General features: G+C 38.1%; 1 protein-coding gene across 3 annotated transcripts; it reads left to right on the top strand.

Moving 5' to 3' along the window:
* The first annotated feature begins 107 nt into the window (after positions 1-107).
* Positions 108-11,433, top strand: tstd2 (thiosulfate sulfurtransferase (rhodanese)-like domain containing 2). Of its 3 annotated transcripts, none has more exons than XM_012962476.3 (10): positions 108-196; positions 758-897; positions 2,684-3,003; positions 3,770-3,878; positions 5,022-5,147; positions 5,823-5,928; positions 6,700-6,818; positions 7,497-7,655; positions 8,814-8,952; positions 10,175-10,933. In XM_012962476.3, the coding sequence occupies exons 2-10, from the start codon at positions 760-762 to the stop codon at positions 10,402-10,404; spliced, it is 1,446 nt and encodes a 481-aa protein (XP_012817930.2). In that variant the 5' UTR covers positions 108-196; positions 758-759; the 3' UTR covers positions 10,405-10,933.
* The last annotated feature ends 5,332 nt before the right edge of the window (positions 11,434-16,765 follow it).

Raw genomic sequence — 16,765 nt, 5'->3', positions numbered from 1 at the left:
CTATTCAAGCTCTCGCGATAACTTGGAAAAAGAGCGGCGTCTTCTTTACACGCTCTAATTGGCCACTGAGTTTCTTACGCGATTCCTACAGCCGGCACTATTCTGAACGCCAATCAAAAACCCTGTTTCGACCAGGAAAGTGCGTAAAGCTGAGGGGAGGGGGCTAAAAAACTAACATCCCGTTTCCGGACTACAGGTGGGAAAAAAAAGGTTTTTTTTAGACGCTCTTGACAGTTCTTTCCCTTGGTGTCTATGGCTGCGGAGGGCGTTAACTTCCGGAACCTGCTTTCAGTCAAGGGAATGTGTGCAAAAAGCTGACCTGCTTGTTTCTTGGAGCAGGTCATGTAAATATGTCTCTGCTTCTCTAGATTTAGCTAGGAAATGCAGCTGATCCCTTATTGAGGGGGCTGGCCTCAAACATGCTCTGCCAAGAAGCTACTTCATTCAGACTTTAGAGATACACAGCGTCTGATTCCTTATGCTGTGCCTTCCTGCATTGCACTTTCATAAGTAGTTCTTATTGGAACGCCTGTTAAATTTACGAATCGGAAGGGATATTGGTTTTTCATTCAAAAAGCTTTTAAAAGATACATTTTTTTTTTAATGTGCGGCATTTTTTGTATACATTCGTTTGACTTGTGCCAGGTGTGCCTTATATTAAATACTAAAATCGTTTTTACCATAAATTATTATTCTGATTGATCCAAGATTTTATTCTTTGTGAAAATGTCCCTGTCTTCCTGCTGCAATGGAACAGAGATGCTGACATGCTTGGAACTTGACCTGAAATTCCCTGATGTAGACGTAAATGGCTCTGAAACCACTACCCCAGCAAGAAACTTCAAAGCTGGACTAGATGTCAACACAAGGAAGAAATTTGCATTTGCAAAAAAGAAGGTATTGTGTCTATAAGTTTCATGCCGTGTGTGTACCTTTGTGTATGTACAGTAGCAGGCATTGTAACTGGTTTTTTTTTTTTTTTGCAAGTGTCTATTGTTAACATTAACTTCAGACTTGTGGTTTACGTTATACATTTTTCACTGCTTCTTAAGGTGGCCATACACGTAGCAATTTTCGATCTTTCATACGACCATTGGTCACGCGAAAGATCGTTCCCACCCTCCACTAACGTTCAGGGTTGAATCGTCAGATATGGAGGTAGAAACAATAGAAATTCTACCTTCTTCTGCCAATTCAGCCCTGAACGTAGATTTTGCCATGGGTCCCAAAAGCCGCAACCTTTTCCAATGTCTGTCACCTCGTTGAGCCGCCATATCGTACAAAACAAGGTTTCATACGATATCATCGGTGCGTGTATGGCCAGCTTTATTAGTTAAAATATGCTGCTGCCTGCACTCTGTATTACACTATACACCAGGTATAGATATTCATATTTACATTAAACAGTTTGTTATTAAGTGATTTATTAAATGTTAGGTTAGCTTCCCAGTTTACAAGCAGTTGCTTAATAGATTGGTGTGTAACAAATAATCCCACTTTTAGGATGGATCTGTCCCCATTACAATGTAAGTACTTTACTTACCTTTACCAGGTGTCCCTAGCACTGACTTACACCTGAGCATGTGCAGTAAAGTAAAATTATAAAATGTTACACTACTACACAAATCCAAGCAAGGGATGCCTGGGAATAGAGTAAGATGGGTATGTTTTATCCCTGGGTTGGTGCATTTTATTCCAAAAAGGAATACAAAATGGAAAAAAATAAATATTAATTTGATTCACTAGGGGGCCCATTTACTTACTCACGAACCGGCCGAATGCGTCCGACTGCGTTTTTTTCGTAATGATCGGTATTTGGCGATTTTTTCGGAAAATTATCACGACTTTTTCGTTGCCATTCCGAATGTTGTGCAAAATCTGGCGATTTTTTCGTAGCGTTAAAACTTGCGCGAAAAGTCACGCCTTTTTCGTAGCCATTCCGAAAGTTGCACAAAATGTTGCGATTTTTTCGTAGCGTTCGGATTCATTCAAGCTTCAGTATGGTGACTTTTCTTGGGCCAGGTTGGAGCTGCAGGGTGCCATTGGTGTCCTATGGGAGGCTTCCAAAATCATGCTAAGTCTGAAAGTTTCGCCCGCCGCTTACGAGCACTCAATACGAAAAAGTCACGACAAGATATGAGCGAATCGTAATGGCTACGAAAAACTCGCGTTTTTTCGCGAAAATCCTATTGGTAACGAAAAAGTCGCGACAATTTCCGAAAAGTCGTAAAGGCGCCGAAAAAAATCGCAAAAAATACGAAAAAGTCGCAAAATGTTCGTTTTCCAATCGGAATTTTTCCAATTCGAATTCGTGTCTTAGTACATCAGCCCCTAGGAGTGCCTAACATTTTGGCACCCCCCTTCCCCTGTGAATTAGCCTTTTACTTGTTCATTAAGGATTATTAATTCTCTGTAGTAATAAAACTGTACATTGTACTCTTACCTAAAAATGTAGATTGTAGAAGAAGGTCATGCCCCCTGTGCTACAAACACTGTAGAATTTCTAAACCGCAAAAGCTTATTATAATTAAGTACCTCGCAGTTTATTTTTCACAGTTATTTAATAAAATTGTATAAATACTATATAAATTATATTCTGGGGATATGTTAAACTTTAAAATACATTGAAAATATGTTTAATTAAAATAGCCTGAATTACCTCTACAATGCCTTTGATCCACAGGCCTTTGCTCTTTTTGTGAAAGAACTTCAGGCAACTGTTCATAAGCCTCAAACTATGCATTCTGATGTTCACTGGAAATGTTGTGGGCTGGAATTCATGGACCTGACAACTATTCACAAGCACGTTGCTGCACAACATTCAAATGAAGTTTTGCAATTAACAGAATACATTTTAGAAGAATTTGCTCTAGCTGCTGCAACCACTGTGCCATGTACTGAACCCTCAGAAAACTCTGGTGCTTTAATAGACTCTTGGAACAGGTGTCCTATTTTTGATTGGTTACCAGACACAAGTGACGTCAGCCAAGATGATCTAACAAGGTAGACTGGTTTTCTATGAAATATTCTACAACATTTTAACTTTTTCGAAATTATTTTCCTAAATCATTTAATGAGGTTATTTAAATGAATATTTGTGCACACCCACCTAGATAAATATCTACTTCTTTTCTTAGGCCCAGGTACTCCTCAGTGCCACAGGTCCAGGGGTACCATTAAAGCTGATGTAAAGGGTGACTGTTTGCAGGAGTGTTTTTACACGCTGAGCTTATTTTATTAGTGAGGTAAAAAAATTTGCCCAAAGATTTCGTCCTACTGGGAGATCATAGATGTATATCTATGTTTCTCATATATTGTCCATATTTTATATCTCCTATATGAGTTTAATAACAATGGTATTAACTCTCCTCTAATCCTCCCTCCTCCCATAGCACAAGTAGCATTTTTGCGTTTGCAGGCCATTGTCATTGAAAACCAATGGGGAGTGTTTTTACGTCTGACAACTGAGCTTTTGGTTACAATACATATGGATTTGCCATTTCAAATCCTATTTTCATGAAAAAATACCTTTTTGTTCCCATGTACACTTAAGTATACATTTAAGACTTTAATATTATATCCTATAGCATAGCGGTATCCCTATATTGGTGACTTAAGCGCTGAGTGAGCTATATGTAACATATTTAGATTTATGCATGACATATTTTTACGAAGTCAGTGGGGCAGAGGGTTTGCATGAAATATACAGTAAGTAAATACTTGCTGAGAAATGCCAGTGACACTTAATCATTTTGTTTTGTTTTACCAGTGAGCCAGGGGAAGTACTTTTATACTACTGCTACTGTGATGTAAAGGATCCGCAGTGGATCTGTAACTGGCAACGGGCTATGTGTCAGCTGCTTCATCTAACAGGAAAAGTACGTGCCAATTAGTTCTTTGTACTATTTGCATTCTGAATAGTGCTGTGTAGAAACCCTGTGTAATATATATTCAATTTTAACTACGGTGAAACCTCAATTTTACATACCCTGATTGTGATCCCACAGTGTATTTAAGTGGGTGTTTTCCCTGATTTTACATTGTTTACCCAGGTTTTACACTACAATTTTGTCCTGATGTTCCCAAAATGTCCGTTTTACCTCAATATTATTTGTGAAATTAATCTTTTTTAAAATACTAATCAGATGCATATTTTGCCATGTTACTGTATGTAAAGAGTCAATTCCAATTAGTCTGCACCTCACTTATTGTTTTAGGTTGTGCATCTGACTGTCAGAGAGGTCTTGCAAATGCTGTCACATAGGGGCCGATTCATTATAACACGAGTTTGTGGATTGGATGCGATAATTTCTGAAGATCGCAAATATCACGAAAATGCTTATGAAAAAATCATATTAGTCACGATAATATCGTATTGCCGATCCGACAGTCACAAAATTTTCGTACAGAACAATTGTGAACAGCGGCCGAACCTTTCTGAATTTTTCACGCAAGCGTACCAAAAAGTCGCGCTGGCGTACAAAAAAAGTTGCGAAAAAATCGGCGAAAGTACTCTCCGAGCGTTCGTGTCTTCATAAATCTCCCCCATAGTGTAACATTAATGCTGAACAGCCTAACCATCATTTAAACTACTGCACCCAACCTCCAGTGATGGTTTTGGTGTACTTGGATGGTGTACTTTGTGTTTTTTGCTGATAAAGATTTGGAATGCACCAAGTACAAGTGTGGGATCTGTTTTCTGGAAACCCGTTATCCAGAAAGCTCTAAATTGCAGGATGGCTATTAATTAATATTATATAATAAAACAGTACCTTGTACTTGATCCCAATTAATATATAATGAATCCTTATTGGAAGCAAAACAATCCTATGAGGTTTTTTTTTAATGTTTAAATGCTTTTTCAGTACACTTAAGGTATGGAGATCCAAATTATGGAAAGCCCCAGGTCCCGATCATTCTGGATAATGGGTCCCTTACTGTATTTGTCCCTGCCTGAACCCTCAGCTTTTTTGAGTCTGAGGTCTTCAGTAATAGAAATTGTTTTCTTTTCTGCTTATTAGATCCGAATTGCTGCAGAAGGAATCAATGGAACTGTTGGCGGAAGCAAAGTATCCACCAAGCTGTATATTAGTACCATGCTGTCACATCCACTTTTCAGGGATATGATGTGTTTGGAAGATTTTAAGGTAAGCTGTTGCATATAAAGTAGGTAAAGCAGCTTACTAAAGGAACACCAGTAGTATGGTGGAACATTGCCAAATCTAAATGCCAAATGTACCTTTATAGAACATATCATGAGATAATTATTTGTGCAGCTTAAAAGTTCCATAGAATAAACACGGAACATTTTTTCCTTCATAATTAGTTCTGTGTAAGAATTGGGGTTTTTATGTTTTTACAACTCTTTAGGCATGCTCCATCACATTTGGAGGGACCATTATCAAAAAAATTCAGCAAGCATTCCAGATTATAGATCCTGTACCCTTTTACATTTGATGGTCATCATAGCTAAAAAAAAGATGGTCAAGTGCTCAAGCACTGAACACATATACATAAGTAGTATCCCTTGTATATGGTTATGTAAACCTTTGAACATATTACCTTATTACAGTCCATTCACTTTATTTCAGATTTGCTCTTTAAAGCAACTTCAGTGCCATTAATTTTTAGGCCTAATTATTCTTTTTATGGTTTAAAATAGACCCATAAATATCTTTTCAACAACATCCTACTATGATTATTAATTCCATAAAAAATGTTATGCTACTGTGCACTTATACAGTGTAAACATGGAAAATATGCTTTCTTTAACTAGTGTAAAGATATGTGCATTGTTATTTGTATTTCTGAATTACTCTTAGACAAGTGATGGTGGAGCACATTGCTTTCCAGACCTTAGAGTTGGTGTCTTCCAAGAAATTGTGCCAATGGGAATTGAGCCACAAAAAGTCTCTTACAAAGAAAATGGTATGTGAATGCTTCAGGCAATTGTATAACATGCAAATATAAGATTGTAGTATGTGCCAATAATAAATGTTTAAGGTTCTTTTTATTGGTAGGAATTGTCTAGATGAGTTATTCTTCGCAGCTGAGAGTCTATAAGAAGTAATTTTAATGGTGGTATGTTCAAGGGGTGGTTCACCTTTAAGTTATCTTTTAATATGTGGTCACTGACCACAGCAGCCCAAAACTATTGCTCTGTAAGACTACAATTTTGTTCTTATTGTTACTTTTTATTACTTTTTATGCAGGCCCTCTACTATTCATATTATCATTTCTCGTTTAAACCACTGCCTGGTTGCTAGGGTAAATAAGACCCTAGCAACCAGATAGTTGCTAAAATATTAAATGGAGAGCTGGTGAACGAAAAGCTAAATAACTGAAAAACCATTAACAGTTAAGCGCAATAGCAAGTTGTCTCAGAATATCAAAATCTACATTGTATTAAAAGTTAATTTAAAGGTGAACTACTACTTTAACATAGATTTCAATAACATAACTGTATAACCCTGCATTCCTGTAATGCAAAATAGTTTGAGCAGAGAATTAACACGTGTTTTATGGATATTGGCTTAAAGTAAAGATAGCCTGCAAATCTATACAAGTGTGGAATCACCAGATTGTAAATAGATTTATTGTAAGTTTGATTGTAGTGTTTATATACTTATTGTACAGCGCTGCAAAATATGTTGGCGCTTTATAAATAAATGTTAATAATAATATATATATTTTTTACAGCTATTCATTTGTCCCCAAAGGAATTTCATGAAAAAGTTACAAAATATTTATCTGAAGTTAGTAAACCAGACCTGAATACAATTCTACTGGACTGTCGCAATTTTTATGAAAGCAAAATCGTAAGTGTGCTATTGCATTTACTGTGTTGGAGTCTTGACTGCTAATTATTTTTGATTAGTTATAATCTGATACTTTTGTTGCTAGGTATGAGCTGTGGTGTCCATAGCTAGACTATGCAGAAACACCTCGGATCGTTCGCCCCCTGCTGTCTATTTATGATTTGTAACTGTCATTTATGATTCCAAATATCATTTTGTTAAGTGATGCATTCTATATCAGCTCATTCCCATAAGGTGCAGTGACAAATTCAGCAACCCAGACTACCTTTGAATCATCTACAACACATTTCTTTATTGTTGATACAGGTATGGGTTCCCTTATCAGGAAACCTGTTACCTAGAAACCTCCAAATTACAGGATGGCCATTCCCTCTATAATAAATAAAAAATAAAATAAACCTATTGTGTTTATTTAATGTTTAAATTATTTTTTAAAGTATGGTAATTCACATTAGATCCCTTAACAGGAAAACCTCAGGTTCCAAGCAGTCTGTATAAAAGGCCGCAGCTTCCCTATGTGACAGTAATGGTAACAAAAGAAATGGAATTGCTCTGTGTTACTTTCCATGTTTTGTAACAGCTAATTTTGTAATTAATGGCTAAAAATGCTGACAAAACAGTTGTGGCATTAGCCCATTATGCATTTATAGTGTGTCCTGTCTTTTATTTATTTTCAAGGGTCAATTCCAAAATTGTTTGGCTCCAGATATCAGAAAATTCAGCTACTTTCCAAGCTACGTCGATCAAAACCTTGAGCTCTTTAAAGATAAGACAGTGTTAATGTATTGCACTGGAGGAATTCGTTGTGAAAGGGGCTCTGCTTATCTCAGGTCCAAGGTGAGTGCAAGACTGTATCCAGTTATAAAGGTCCTTTTTTTAATCTGTTATTTATATAGCACCAACTCATTTACGCAGCAGTTTACAGAGATTATATATCATTCATATGAGTTCCTGTGCCAGTGGGGTTTACAATCTAGCAGTAGGGTCAGTTTTTAATCAGTGGGCAATTAACCTGCCTGTATGTTTTTGTAGTGTGAGTAAAAACCAGAGTATAGAGAGGAGATCCACACAAACACATGGAGAACATACAAATTCCTTCAAGATAGTGCCCAAGCTTGAATTGAACTCAGGACCGCATCCCAGCAAGCCAGAGGTGCTACTTTCTTAGTCATTGTGCTGCCCTTTTAGGGGAAGATTTATTAAAATATGGGGATTTTTAGAATTGTATTTATCAATGGGTGAAAATTAAAGTTCAATATTAGATAAATAAGTTTCTAAAAATCCAATAGGAATGAACAGAAAGTAGGTGAATTTTTCTGTGGTGAGCTCTTATATCACTTTTTTTTTTCTTTTAATAAATCTTAAATGTTATATTTTCCATATGAATGTTGCTTTTAAAAGCTACTATACAATATTCTTTCCTGGAGAATGCCTGGAAAGGCACTTATTTTTGTACAACAAAGATACAGTAAGCGGTTGCATTGTTATTGTTTTACTGCCTTAACCAGAGGACTGATGGTAATGAGGCACTAAGAGCCTGAGTTTAGTGAGCCCCCAAGAGTTAAAAGGGTTTGTATTGTAATCTTTTGTTCACCTAAAAGTTACTCAGATGATGGAATTTTCATAGAAGAGTCAACATATTCATTCTAAAGAGCTGTCTGCCCATCTGATCCAGTTCAGTCTGTATATTTTTGTACAAGGCAGCCAACAAGAATCATGTAGGCCCCATGCTACTATGTTGGTAGGGCGATCGCACCCCCCCCCCTCCAAAGGGGCCTCAAATTATAAATTGGTCACCTGAGCCCCTGGAAAAAAAAAGACCTGCAGACATATGGCCACACCCCTGATCCACCTCAGCCCCTCTCCTGTAAGCCTTACAACCACAGAAAATTGCAATTTTATATCTCTTTGGGGCACCTCACTGTAGTACCCCCTGATGGTGGCCCTATTTTGTATATGTATTTTGCTAATGAAAGTATTTTTTTCTGTTGTCAGTCTGTCTGCAAAGAAGTTTACCAGCTTAAAGGTGGCATACATAAATACCTCGAGCAGTTTCCGGATGGATATTTCCGAGGGAAGCTTTTTGTTTTTGATGGACGTTATACAATTTCTTCTAACAATGACATCATATCCAGTAAGTAGAGTGCTTGAGTTCCCTGTTTTGAGGGGAAAGCAATTGTCCATTAAAAATTTCAGCCTCATTCTTCTACTCTTTCTTGTTTGTCTGTGTCTTACTGACTAAATAGGCATTGTACTTTTCAATTATGTATTCTTCCCCTTTAAGTTAACTTTTAGGGGCACATTTACTAACCCACGAATCCGAATTGGAAAAATTCCGATTGGAAAACGAACATTTTGCGACTTTTTCGTAACCATTACGGCTTGCGCGAAAAGTCGCGACTTCTTCGTGGCCGTTACAATTTGCTCGTATGTTGTCGCAACTTTTTCGTATTGAGCGCTCGTAAGCGGCGGGCGAAACTTTCAGACATAGCATGATTTTGGAAGCCTCCCATAGGACTCAATTGCACTCTGCGGCTCCAACCTGGCCCAAGAAAAGTCACCATACTGAAGCTTGAATGAATCCGAAACTTTCGTACTCGGCGCGAAAGCTGCGAAAAAAAAAAAAAGAGAAAGCTGCGACAATTTTCCGAAAAATCGCAAAATACAGATCATTACGAAAAAAACGCATTCAGACGCATTCGGCCAGTTCCTGGATTAGTAAATGTGCCCCCTAGTGTTATAGAATCGCATATTCTTAGAAATGTTTTATTTGGTCTTCATTTTTTATTCTTTATAGTTTTTGGATTATTTGCCTTCCTCTTCTTCCTTCTGTTTGTCTGTCTTACAGCTTTCAAATAACTATTGCCCTGTGAGGCTACAGTTTAAATTAAACATTTTATTTCTTATCTTTCCATTACGGCTCCCTCCTATTCATATTCTAGCCTCTCATTTAAACTTCTGGTCTGGTTGCCAGGGTAAACTGGGCCCTAGGAACCAGAAACTCTACTTTACAGTCACACTGCTGTTGGGGGAAACAGTAGTATTTCTTAGAGAACCCCCCCCCCCTTTGTTAACCGCAATATCACCTGCAGCAGTAGGGAGCTCCTAATGCTGGCATACTAGCACAGTGGGGCACACTCGCATAGTCAGTAAGTGCAGCAGTCTGCTTATATGTGCATCTCATTGCTAAAGCTCTTTATAACAGTGAATTGTGTCTAGAACAGTGACTTCTAAAATGAGACATATTCTAGTGAGAGCACATTGAAACATGTGTTGCATTAACAGATATACTGACAATTATTCTGCTAACAGTGACTTGGCTAACGTAGTGTTTCCTTCCTACTTTCTCTGTCTAGACTGCTGTTACTGTGGTATAGCTTGGGATGAATACAAGCTCTGCTCCACTACACGCTGCTGCCAGCTTGTACTGACGTGCGCAGAATGTCGGAGGAAAGGCCTCACAGCATGTTGCCCCACATGTCAGCTGAAAGAGGTTAACATGTCTCCTGAATCAAGTCAGCAACATTTTAAAGAAGAGTGTGAATGCACAGACAAGAGACCTAAAATACCAACTGAAAACAACTAAATCTTCCGATCGATAAAAATAGGTTTAAGCCAAACATAAAACATTTTTTTAATGCTAAAGATACGTGTTTTTTACTATTTTTACAAATCAGCTCAGGCATTCTATATATTTCAATATATATATATATATATATAAATATATATGGAAAAGGCTTTTTAGTTGTCATCTTGTGCCTCCTCGGGTTTATGGCACAGATTTGGTTTTTGGGGGGTTTTTTCTGATTTTTATCACTAAAAGTTGCGAGGAAAAAAGTTGCAACTTTTTTGAGATATACTGAGCGTCCAAACAGTTAAAAGTCTGAATCTGACAATCAGCCAGCTAAAACTTGCCGAGATCATGTAGAAGTCAATGGCAGATGCCCCTTCCCTTTTATGAAGGTTTTACAGTTTTGATGCTGGTTTTTGTGCGACAATTTGGAAAGTTTGAGTTTTCGTGGCAACAACTCGGAAAAGTTGTCATGTCTGCGAGTTTATCACACACTGACTTTTTCAGTTTGGATTTTTTGGTAAATGTCAGACATTTATGGAAATGAGTTTAGTCAAATTTTTAAAAATATATAATAGGGTTTTAGTAAATCTGCCCCGTACCGTTTTTAATACTAAGGACCTCTCAGGAAAATCCCTCTTGTTCCCCTGGAGCTGCTTTCTAAACAGAAATGTGCTGGCTATTGCAGTTGCTCACACTGCAAGAAATATTTGGGAATGCTCACTTTTGTAGTCATTTCCTTGAATGACAGGGAATGGCTGCAGGTGGGCAAGGGTGTTTTTCAAAGCTGCATGAACATATAGCCATACACTGTAAGATCCAGTTGTTTGGTAAGGTTCCCAAACAAGCAGATCTTTCCTTGAATTGGCCTCCCTTGAGTTGGGTCTAACCGGCTGATTTGGCCCCCGTGCCATAATGAGCACCTATTTGGGTCTAGTGATAAATGAGCTGTTGGGGTCCTTATAAATTGGATTTTTGATCAGTCTGGCAGTCCATCAGTTTGGCTAGCTTTACAATGAACACTTACCATGCACATTTAGGAATAAGCTAGGAAGCTACCTTCCAGCCAAGTCTACTTTACAAAGGAATAAGAACATTGGACAACCAGAGTACTCCAGAGTACTCCAGAGTTATTACACAGATTCTAAATATGCAAGATTATTTTCTGATGTATATATGCTTCTGTTAAATCTGAGACTTTTATATACTCAGCGCATCTTAGTTTAATAAGCAGTCAACCACTGTGCTGCTTAAATCACCACTGACATTTTTTGTAGAGTTTCACTTGGACAGATGGTACGCACTGAGCAAGTGTATCACTTATCCTGCTTATCTTGGTTTCAGACTCTGGATCAGATGAAGGGAGTTATATAATAAAAGGAACCGAGTTTGTGGAGGTGCAGTAACCCATAGCAACCAATTAATAGAATTTACTGTTCACCTTAAAGGAAACATCTTATTGGTTGCTAAGTGTTAGGGTGAAAACACATGGAGCTCCTAGTAGCAGCTACTTGTCACAGCTACAAAAATAGACAATGCTGATCACTTACTGATAACTGTCTCTACATGTATTTTAGCAGAGGCAATTCTCAGTATTGTCTATGGTGGCGTTTAGTAGCTGCTACTAAGTAGCTCTGTGTGTCTTCACAGGGCAAACTTAGTGTTTAGACATGGGGGTATATTTGATATCAGTCATATACCAGCCTTGGGCAATGAAGGTTTTTAACTGAGCCCTCCTGAAACTGTAAATGTACTTTGGAACTAGCACAGCACTAAAATATCAAGAGGACTTAGTTTGCCCTTAGTAGAGACACTAACAGTTTATTTAAAGGAGGCATATTGGATAAATGGAAAACCCTAATGTAGGCAATTATAAATAATATATGGTGCTGGTTTCCCTTTGGGCTAAACATTAATCCTCTCTGTAAAAATGGCCCCTTTATTGGAGCTCCCTATAGATCGTATCACTTCTCTGTCCGAGTTTGAAATGGAGAGTGGGCGTGTCCTAACGGTCCCTGCCAGAAGCACAGTAGGAGGGGGGAGAGCCAATCACAGCCCTGCACTCACACAAGCAAAGAGAGGCTTCAGTTCCCTATCGGGTCGGCCTAGCTGCTGATTGGTTTCTGTACTACAGTGCAGTGTACGGAGGGCCGCCGGCTCCCCAGCTCATCCAGAGAATTAATCTAGCAGGAAGTGGAACAGATGGGCGGGGCTAAACTTTTTTAAGCACAATCCTTCTATATCTATAGGAGTATAATTCCCTGGTACATTCTTAATTTTTATAGGATATGTCTCCTTTAACAAACCCCCTTCCAGAGGAGCCACTGAGCTTTTTTAGCCAAAAACCCATAATTAGTAGTAGAAAAACAATATGTCATAATTGATTAAAAACAGAAAATTAAAGTGATTTGCAAGAATGCTTAGAAGAAGCCGTAGGAGCTTTTGTTTTATACTTGACTTTAAATACCATCTAATGAAGAGTCAAACTTTTTGCTAACAGATTTTTATTCAATCCATCTGTCTTGGGTCAGCCAATGATTCCATACATATACATAAGTGAAGCTTTTGAAGGTGATCTAATGGACATGCCGATTGTTCAGAAATGTCCAAACTGTTGCTGGCTTAAAGGAACAGTAACACCAAAAAATTCAAGTGTATAAAAGAAATTCCAATATAATGTACTGTTGCCCTGCACTGGTACAACTGGTGTGTTTGCCTCAGAAACACTACTATGGTTTAAATAAAGAATGCAGCTGTGTAGCCATGGGGGCAGCCATTCAAAGGAGAAAAGGCACAGGCACTTAGCAGATAGCAGATAGCAGATAAAACACTATTGTATTCTACAGAGCTTATCAGTTACCTGCTATGTAACCTGTGCCTTTTCTCCTTTTTTCCAGCTTGAATGGCTGCCCCCATGGCTACACAGCAGCTTATTATATATAAACTATAGTAGAGTTACTGTAGCAAACACACAACTTTTACCAGTGCAAGGCAACAGTACATTATATATAATTTACTTTAAAACTCTTTAATTTTTTGGTGTTATTGTTCCTTTAACCAGTTTCAATCCATAGTAAAGTGCCTATTTACTATCAGCTGTTTACACTGTAGCATTGTACCTGATAGTACCTGATCAGAATCATCAGAAAAACTGATGAGCAAATCCTCATGTTTACAAAAATTATAATAAAAAGTGCTGAAAACATTCTGCAGTATCACGTGGGATAGACTAGAATATTTATCTTGATATTACTTTGCTAATGACTTTTGGATTTCATGCATCTGCTTTGGGTTTTTTCCCCACATTAACTGTTAATTGGGTGATATATTTGGTTAGCTGACATTTCTAGGGTATCTAAGGGTTACATCAGTGCTGTCCAACTTCTGTGGTACCGAGGGCTGGAATTTTTCCGGCCTACATGGTGAAGGGCCGATAATGGAAGCCAGTTTTGACCACTCCCCCTTTTTAAACCACACCTGTGTTATCACATGAACATACCCAAATTAATGGTGGTAGTACAGCAAAAACCTGCCATACTCTGCCTGCCCTACCATGCCTATGTGTGCCATACTCTGCCTGCCCTATGCTCCCTTTGTGTATGGCACACACAGGCAGCATAGGGCAGGCAGAGTATGGCACACACAGACAGCATACAGTGACACAATGCTGGCACTGCACCTACAGTTTGCACAATAACTATATATTAAACTTTTTAATTGCAGTACCTCCTCAGTATATGTTTTTTTATAGTGTGCAGGGTTTATTTGTGGTTTTCTACTGCTCCTGCAGTCTGTCTGAGGTGTAAACAGGTGAACAATGTGGTTAATTACAGTCTGAGCCTGAGGTGTGAATAATTCAGGCATTAAAAGGTGCGAACAGTGCAGGGGTTTACATTTTTAAATAATACAGGGGCTTACAGCCTGAATCTGAGTTGTGAACCATGCAGGGGGGCAGTTAATCACAGTACTGATACCATTTAAAGCTTACACAAAGGTAATACATCAAAGCAGCCAGACAGGTGGAGGGGCGACACCAGTTGGACAGCACTGGGTTACATATTATTAGGACTTTTTTTTACCTTCTGCCCCATCCCCCCCCCCTTTCATTTCCAGTGTGCAGTTCCTACATCTATTCTCCTGTGGCTTCTGCAACTGTAATGTTGGGCTTCAGTGGGTGGCAAAAAAAATCATAGACAATGTTTATAACAGAGTTCTAACCAAGGCTTGTCCATTGGAGGCATGGTGGCTAAAAATGGCCCTCCGTGATATTGTTATGGTGCCCATCATGTCTAAGATCACCACAAATCTCTTCGCATGGTATTATTGTAATATTATAATGGCCACAAACATGGAAATCCTGCTCTTAAATATTTAATATTTTGCTCGACTCTGTTAATTAAAGGAGGGGACCTAGTTGTTGTAAGGTAGTGGAGTAAGTAGTTTTTAAAGCACTCTGTTTCTGTACAACCCAGAACATGTCTGTATCACTTTAAAGGAAAAGGAAAGTCATTTTGGCATTTTCCTGCCAACATTTTTTATTCTGCAGAAAGCATTACCATACCTGAGTAATCAGCCCTAGAATCTTTCTGTTTATTTAAGGTAGCAGCTGCCATCTTAGCTTGATCTTCATAGCTTCCTGCTTTATGAGAGAGGAAGTCAGATACCCTAAGAACATGTTTACAAAAAACCCTGTGTTTATGGCTGTATTTACACAGACCTTTCTGATAAAGCTTACTTAGTTTTTACCTTTCCTTCTTTAATAGAACAGTGGCCAAAATACATTGGTCTATTGAACCCTATAGATAAACTGAGGCCAGGCTTCCACTCTAATGAATAAATACAAACATGCAGAGAAGAAATGTCCATTGTATGCACTATTACCAGTGTAGCAACCCCAGCCAGCTATCCAACTGAAGGTGAACAGAGTCTTGCTATTCAGAGCACTGGGGGTGCATCAAGGTCTGGACTGGGTTTTAAAATAGGCCCTGCCATTTCAAGTACATAGAAGCCCAAACAGCCCCCCCCCCCCCACCAGCCCAATAAATAGTGTCTGTTTATGACATCTTACAGCAGACCCTCTGGCATTTGCCAGAATCAACAGCTTGCCAGTACGGGCCTGGGTCCATCTTTGGTTCCTTAGCTTAAGAAGTACTACAATAGCATACTGAGGATCATGAAGCTGTTTGTTATGACTGGTAAAGTGGCAAGAGGTCCTTAACAACTATTTGTGTGTGTAGTAAAAAGAAATACAGTACAACAGCTCCTGCATTACTTGATTTAATGTTGACCTTAAATTATAAAACATGACTTTCTTACTGAAATTTTGCATATTGTTAAAATATCAACATGGTACTCATGAATGATAGCTAAGCCATGTTTTTTACTGTAACTATTCTGTAAATAAATTTGTCTCTTAGTATTAGTGCTGCTTTCTTTTGCTGTGTCTTTGACAGTAATTATCTTAAAAGGTGAACATCATGCTTTGAACTGGATGGTTCCCCAGTAGCATTGCCTTTCTTGGCCACATAACCCTTCATTCATCAGGTGATAATTACATTAGAAGGCACAGCCAGCAGCAGCCACTGTCATGCTGAAGAATATTGCTTTATTATTACAGTATGGGTTCATGATGCAGTATACTGATACATTCTGTAGAGCCTTTAAAAAAGGTTCAGGAGACTTGCCAGGACATACCATTTTGTGGGGAGATAATCTATTATTTCTCTGTATTTCTTCTACATTGTTAGAAACAAATCAGCTTTTATACGTGGAATTGTTGTTTGATTTTATGTATTATTTCAGGGCCCCATGACTAACGAGATAATAGCATAGAAAGATATATTTATATTTACATTTATATTATTTCTACCAAAATGCATAACTTTGAACTTATCAACATTTAACCTCATTTTCCAGTTTGCTGCCCAGTTTTCCAATTTTGTCAAATCACTCTGCAAAGTGGCAGCATCCTGCATGGAACTTATAGTTTTGCACAATTTAGTATTGTCAGCAAAAATAGAAACCATACGTTCTATGCCCACCTCTATGAAAGTTTCTGCTGTCCTAGCTAAGTTGAATGCTTTAAAAGTACACTAACGCTTCTATCAGACCATAAAGGTTTTGCTTTGTAATGCCTTTCCTTGCTTACAAGGGGAATATACTGACATGTATACTTGTTAAGCAACATTTTAAAGATATTCCTTCTGTGTTTAACCTTGTAAAACGCTTTCCCCAGTTAATATAATGTAGAGATGCCCTTATACTGGCAAAGTTTGCACCATGTTACGATTACTTTTCCCTAAATGCTCACACACGCAAAAGCTAGATGAGTTTCCAGATAATGGATCCCATGCCTGTACTTCAGTTTGATTCATTG

Source organism: Xenopus tropicalis, chromosome 1, assembly GCF_000004195.4.
Source record: "Xenopus tropicalis strain Nigerian chromosome 1, UCB_Xtro_10.0, whole genome shotgun sequence".
Taxonomy (NCBI): domain Eukaryota; kingdom Metazoa; phylum Chordata; class Amphibia; order Anura; family Pipidae; genus Xenopus; species Xenopus tropicalis.
Note: the sequence above shows the minus strand (reverse complement) of the source record. Positions and strands in the feature narration are given on the sequence as shown.

Coding starts and splice junctions, on each gene's coding strand:
- tstd2 (XM_012962469.3), top strand. CDS start 727: ATGTCCCTGTCTTCCTGCTGCAATGGAACAGAGATGCTGACATGCTTG. Junction 7,656..8,813: donor CTGCTTATCTCAGGTCCAAG/GTGAGTGCAAGA, acceptor TTCTGTTGTCAG/TCTGTCTGCAAAGAAGTTTA. Junction 8,953..10,174: donor TAACAATGACATCATATCCA/GTAAGTAGAGTG, acceptor TTCTCTGTCTAG/ACTGCTGTTACTGTGGTATA.